General features: G+C 56.9%; 1 protein-coding gene across 2 annotated transcripts in view; it reads left to right on the forward strand.

The window, feature by feature from the left end:
- The window catches only part of GRTP1 (growth hormone regulated TBC protein 1), a 35,447-nt gene extending 29,693 nt beyond the window's left edge, over positions 1–5,754 (forward strand). For both annotated transcript variants that reach the window (XM_063102583.1, XM_063102584.1), the window contains 3 exons: positions 2,144–2,316; positions 2,390–2,575; positions 5,369–5,754. In XM_063102583.1, the coding sequence (XP_062958653.1) occupies positions 2,144–2,316; positions 2,390–2,575; positions 5,369–5,458 (449 nt within the window). In that variant the 3' untranslated portion in view covers positions 5,459–5,754. The remainder of the gene's footprint in view (positions 1–2,143; positions 2,317–2,389; positions 2,576–5,368) is intronic.
- The last annotated feature ends 246 nt before the right edge of the window (positions 5,755–6,000 follow it).

Consider the following 6,000-nt stretch of genomic DNA (forward strand, 5'->3'; position numbering starts at 1 on the left):
AACCTGCCGCCTCCCTGCGGTGCCAGCCTGCAGGGTGCCAGCTTCTTTCTCAGCATTGACGTAGTTATCTCACTTACATAGTAACCATTTCTGTTTACTTTTATGTCACATACATCCATGGTATTAATACCGAAGGAGAGAAGTCGAGATAAAGAAAAAATCACCACACCCACGGCACCACCCTTAACATTTTTAGTGTCAGTCTGGTCTTTCCGTGCACACGTAATCACTACTCAGAAACGCACTTGAACACTGTGGCACGTGGCCCTGCTCCTGGTTTTTCACTTGACGTCATGTGATGGGACTCTCCCCGGGTCCTATGATGATTTAATTTCACATGGCCCCGTGCTGTCCATCTTAACTTCTCCAGCTGGGGCGCCATAAAGGAGACTGGCCAGACACGTGTCAACAAGAGAAACGCAAACACAAGTTCATTCACCCGTGCACCGTGTGTCACATGGGAGCTTCTGGAGAACAGCTTAGTGTGCTGGGGATTTGGGTTTATTTATCATCTCAGGCTGAGACAAAGAAAAGGGCCTGGGGCCTGGGCTGGGTCTTGCCTTCAGTGTTCCAGGAAAGCGTGCAGAGGAGGGACGAGCAGGCCACGGGTTAGCGGGAGCCTCCCCTTGTGGACCGGCCGGGCCTGAGGAGCTTGGGGTCGGGTTTAGCGCCTCTATTTTTGGAAGCTGGTCTAAGCCTCCTGTAGCTGGGGTCAAGGTCGCAGTGTGCTTCTCTGCAAATCCCTCGCACGGCTCAGCCCACCTGCTCCATTAAGAAGGAAAAATGCAAACAGCTCAAAGCTTCAAGAGACAGATGCAGAATAAGGGTATAAAAAGGGAGATTTGGGTTTTTTTGGCAGCTCGCCAGTACAGGGATCGAGCCCTGGCCTTGGTGTGGTCAGTGCCACGCCCTAATCACCTGAGCTAAGCGGCTGGCCCAAAAGTTTTTAATCCCTGGACTTTTAACTGAATTGGCTTCTGTTAAATTACTCTCAGGTACTTTAGTATTAAACATACTTACCTGTGTGCTTATTCTTTGAAAGTTAGTGATGTGACCACGATGTTGTGTCAATATTTCTAATGATTCTACTTTAACCAAAATATTTGATCGACAAGAACGGCGCACCCGCTGCCTGCCGTGAGTGGGGCCGAGCTGCGTTTGGCAGCACATGTGCTGCGGCACATGCGTGTTCCGTGTTGTGATCCACGTTACAGCGTTGGCACTGAGCGCTTCTGTGGCACGCATCACGCACTAACATCTATCACAGCACCTCACGTGAACAAGCTATAAAATTAAGTAGGAAACTCAAAAGTTCTTTGGTAAGACAAATGTCCATTCAAAAGAAAGAAATGTTATGGGAAACATTTGTCTGAGTGAGTTTTATTTTTATTGTGGTCTCGTACATAAAATTTTCAGTTTTAGCCATTTTTAAGTGCACAGCTCCGTGGCATTATGTACACTCACATCGTCGTGCAACTGTCACCACCAGCCACTTCCAGAATTCTTCATCTTCCCAAACTCTGTCCCTGTTAGACACTAGCTCCCATTCCCCTGCCCCGGCCCCTGGACCCTCGCAACCTCCGTTCTGCTTTCTGTCTTTACAAATTTGGCTACTCTGGGAAGCTCATGGCAGTGAATCCACAGCATTTGTCCTTTTGTGCTGGGCTTATCTCACTGAGCACAGTGTCCTTGGGGTCCATCCGTGTTGTGGCACGTGTCGGGATGTCTTTTTAAGGCTGAATAACATTCTGCTGTGCGGAGCACCACGTTTGGCTTAACCATTGTCCGTCATGGACTCTTGGGCTGCTCTGGCCGTCGTGAGGCGCAGTGAACGTGGGTGTGCGGACATCTCTTCCAGCCCCTGCTTTGCACCTGCAGGTTTTAGCTGGTGCCCCACGGGGCCTGAGCTGGGCATCATCTGGCCTTACCCTCTGGAGCCCCACGGACGTCCCGAGAGGCCTGTGGGAATCGTCCACAGGACTCGGCGTCCCGACCCGGACTCTCCCTCCTTTGCTTTGCCCTCCCTGTCATGGGAAGGACCCTCCAGCATGGAAAGGGCTGGGGGACGAGGCCACTGAGGCTTGGGGGCCGGTGGGGTGTGTGATGTGTGTTTCGTGGCTTCTTTCCTCCCCTCGTTTGGCAGATTACTACGGCCCTGCGATGCTGGGCCTGAAGACTGACCAGGAGGTCCTGGGGGAGCTGGTGAGGAGGAAGCTGCCTGCGGTGGCAGCCCTGATGGACGGGCACGGCGTGCTGTGGACACTACTCGTGTCCCGCTGGTTCATCTGCCTGTTCGTGGACATCCTGCCTGTGGAGGTGAGCACGGGCAGCAGAGCCCAGGAGCGGAGCACCACCGTGCAAGTGACACGACTTCTGTGTTTCTCTACAGACTGTGCTTCGAATCTGGGATTGTTTGTTCAATGAAGGCTCGAAGATTATCTTCCGGGTGGCCCTGACCCTAATCAAGCAACATCAGGCGCTTATTTTGGAAGCCACCAGCATTCCAGAAATTTGTGATAAGTTCAAGCAGCTCACCAGAGGGAGTTTTGTCACAGACTGCCACACATTTATGCAGGTGAGTGTCCGCAATCGCTGAGCCACGGCAGGGTGCTGCCCGACACTTGGCCGTCACTCGCTCGTGGGGCTCCGTTTTACCAGCCTGTCCCTGGACCTCAGCCTCAGGCCCCTTCTTGTCCTGGGTGGGCTCCTGCTCTTCTCTGGGCTCGTGGCTGCCATCTGTCCTCTCATGCCTGGGGCCTCAGAGTTGCCTGCCAGGTAGCGGCCAGTGTGACTCGTCCCCTGTCCCCTCGTGTCTGCGGCCTCAGACCACCTGGAGGGCGGGTTAGGGGCTCACCAGGGTCAGAAACGCAGTAGGGGGACACAGCCTGCCACAGCCCTACTGTCTTTCCTCGGGGGCTGGGAGGCGGTGGCATGTGTCCACGAGGGCCAGAGCCTCTGCCCTGCCGGCCTCTCTTCCTGACAGCCCTGACAGGTTGTACCTGTCTGTTGTCCCCACAGCCAGGGCCTCCCTACCAGGCCCTGGGCCTGGCACCGGCTGTGTGGACTGAGTCGGGATCTGCTGAGTGTGACTGGCCACCTGAGGGGGCCGAGGACACCTGGGTGGCTCAGGCCTGGGAGGGCCGAGGACACGCGGTGTGGGCAGGGCCCACCATCAAAGAGCCCTGGCCAGATGCGGTGGCGTCTGTGAGCCCGACTGGCCCATTTCACTTTTTGACTTTTTATTTTGAAATAATGCAAACTCAGAGGAAGCAGGGAGGAGGTCACCTGGGGCTCCGTCCCACGCCGCCCCGTGGGTGGGCACCCAGGAGGCGGACTTAGTGGCGTGCTCCTGGGACCAGTGTCTCCGTGCAGAAGCGGCGGCAGGGGCAGGCCTCAGGCGGTGGCCCCTCTAGCCTATGGCGTGGTCCGGGCGGGCACCTGCTCCCACTGGCCTCGGGGGCAGCCACCCACTGGCTCACTGGAGGCTTGTCGGTGAGACTGGAACCGTCGTCCCCTGGGACTGTGTCCTCCCGGGGGCGGGGGGGGGTGGATAAATGCCACGTGCTGGGCAGTCTCCGTCCAGCGGGTGGCCACGTGGTGAGACAGGCTGAGGGACAGGTGGGAGCAGACGCCGCGGGCCCTGGCTGTGTGCGTGCCCGCCTCCCTAGGACCAGGCTTCGAGGCTGCTGAGTGGAGAAGAAACCATGGCAGACTCTGCACAACCTCTGTATGGAGTGTCCTGGAAGCAGTGGGGACTGAGGTGGGCCGCAGGGGTGTGTGTCCACATGCAGACCTAAGGACAGCTGCGCAGGTGTCACCAGGTGCCTGCACGGGCAGCCACCAGGAGGCCACTGCAGGGGCCAGTTCTGCAGACCTGGTGGGGTTGGGGGCGCGCACAGACTTCGGCTTCCAGTGGCCGGATGGGTCTGTAGCTTCCTGAGAGGGGGTGAAGGTGACAGGGTCCTGTGGGCCGCCCGGTGTGGCTGTCTGCGCTGCTGCTTGAGTCCCGCAGGCGTGTGAGCTTGAAGCGCTGTGCCCGAGGGTGAGGTCAGCAGCACATTAGACACCAGCGGACGGTGACCAGTGGACGGTGCTGGGGCCTGGGTCCAGCCTGGACCGCGGGGCGCACACACCGTGAAGGCTTTGTGTCCGTCGCGGGCTTCCAGGCTGATGACGGACTCGTCAGCACAGAGTGCGGCCATGAGCCAAAGGCAGCGCCTCTACCTGCAGGCCCGTGTCGCCCGGAGCCACCGGGTGGGACGGCTGTGCGAGTTCTGTGACTTGTAGCTTCCAGTGGCGACTGTAGCCTCTCACCATTCTGCGATCTTCGTACTTGTTAGAAAAGGTGATTTCGTTCTCACCTTGTGTAGGTCTTCATTTTTGTCGGTAACACCCGTTTTCAACCCAGTTTGAACGGCTTCTGCCAGCGTAGGGACCTGCACTTCCTTCCCACATGACCCGACCAGAGCGCTGGAGGCTCTGCCAGCGCGGCTACGGTGGCAGGGATTAGATGCATTCGCGTGTGAAGTGACAGAAACCAGCCCAAACACTGCGGCTGCTGGGTCCGCGACCCTGCTTTGCCCACTGGCACCCAGTTGTGCTGTGGCGCGGCCAGAGTGGCCCAGAAGCTCCTTCGCCTGTTCCAGCCATGTGCCCTGGGCCTGGCCGAATTGGATCCCAAGCACCCTGGGGAGGCCATCGGCAGCCCCTATGTCCTGCTGGCGGGCGAGGTAGACACATAGGCAGGTGCCTGGGGGGTCCTCGTTTGCTTCCCTGCTGCACCCCGGGGTCGCTTTAGTTTTCAGGGTTCCTGCTTTAAATCTGTCAACACCAGCGACACCAGATCTGACCAGCTGCCACGGAGTCCCCAGAATAGCCCGTCCTGTCCACACCATAGTACAGTGTCTGCGTGGGCCGAGACCTCGCCTGAGTGGCGTGTCCCTGTTCTTGCCACCCCACTCACCACCGTCCCAGTGCACAGACGGCACAGCGCCAGGTCTCTCTCAGGAGGGGTGTGGGGCATGCACCATTTAAGCAGCCAGGCACTGGCCCCTCGAGGTGCATCCAGATGCTCTATGGTGGGTGCCGTCAGCGCTGCTGCAGGTGGCCAGATGCAGCTCAGGTCACTGTATGTCACAGGCCAGGTTCCGCACAGGCTGTTGTGCTTTGCAGCTGCTGTGTCGCAGTCCATTATCCATTAAAAACAGCCTGAGGCCAATGGCCTTACAGAGCTGCGATCCTCACCCAGGCAGAGGTGGGACTGCCCACTGCGGCCCGTCCGTCTGCCACAGTCCAGCCTCAGCAGGGGACCGCCGAGGTAAAGGGTGGTGTTGGGTCTGTTTTTAAACTGAGTCTGTTTGTGTTCCAGAAAATATTTTCAGAACCCGGAAGCCTCCCCATGAGGACCATCAGCCAGCTCCGTGAGCGCTGCAGGGCCAGGCTGCTGGCGCAGGGCTGAGCCAGAGCTGCCACCCGCTGGCTTTTGCTGCGCTCCTGGGTGGTGGTGTCGGGACCTGACGTCACTACACTTCAGCTGTCAGGTTTTTTAAAGAGCAACTTAAAATCGTGTTGTTCTACATTTCAATGATTAGCTATGAAGTCTAGAATTTCTGAAGAAAAGTTATTTTTACCTGAGACATTAATAATACATGAAATGTGAGGGATGCATGTTTGTATTTAATGAAGTATGTCAGCACCTGTGAATTTATCAGCTTGTCAGCCAACTGAAAATTAAAATCAAAATAGTGACTGTCACTGTTGTTACAATGTCAATTTGAGTATGATTCTGTTCGTGTGGCAGATCTCCACCTTTATGTGAGGTGTGTGTGTAGCACACGATTTCTCTTTAGGAAGGTAGTGTCTTTAAATGATTTGAAAATTGCTGTTACAAGAACAGTGAACAGACATGGGCAGCGTCTGCATGGGGCTTTGGTGCATCCGCCCCCTCTGGGCCCGGGGACTCTGGCCTCCGGCCGTGGTGGTAGTACTGCCCAGGCAGCT

Source organism: Cynocephalus volans, chromosome 7, assembly GCF_027409185.1.
Source record: "Cynocephalus volans isolate mCynVol1 chromosome 7, mCynVol1.pri, whole genome shotgun sequence".
Taxonomy (NCBI): Eukaryota; Metazoa; Chordata; class Mammalia; order Dermoptera; family Cynocephalidae; genus Cynocephalus; species Cynocephalus volans.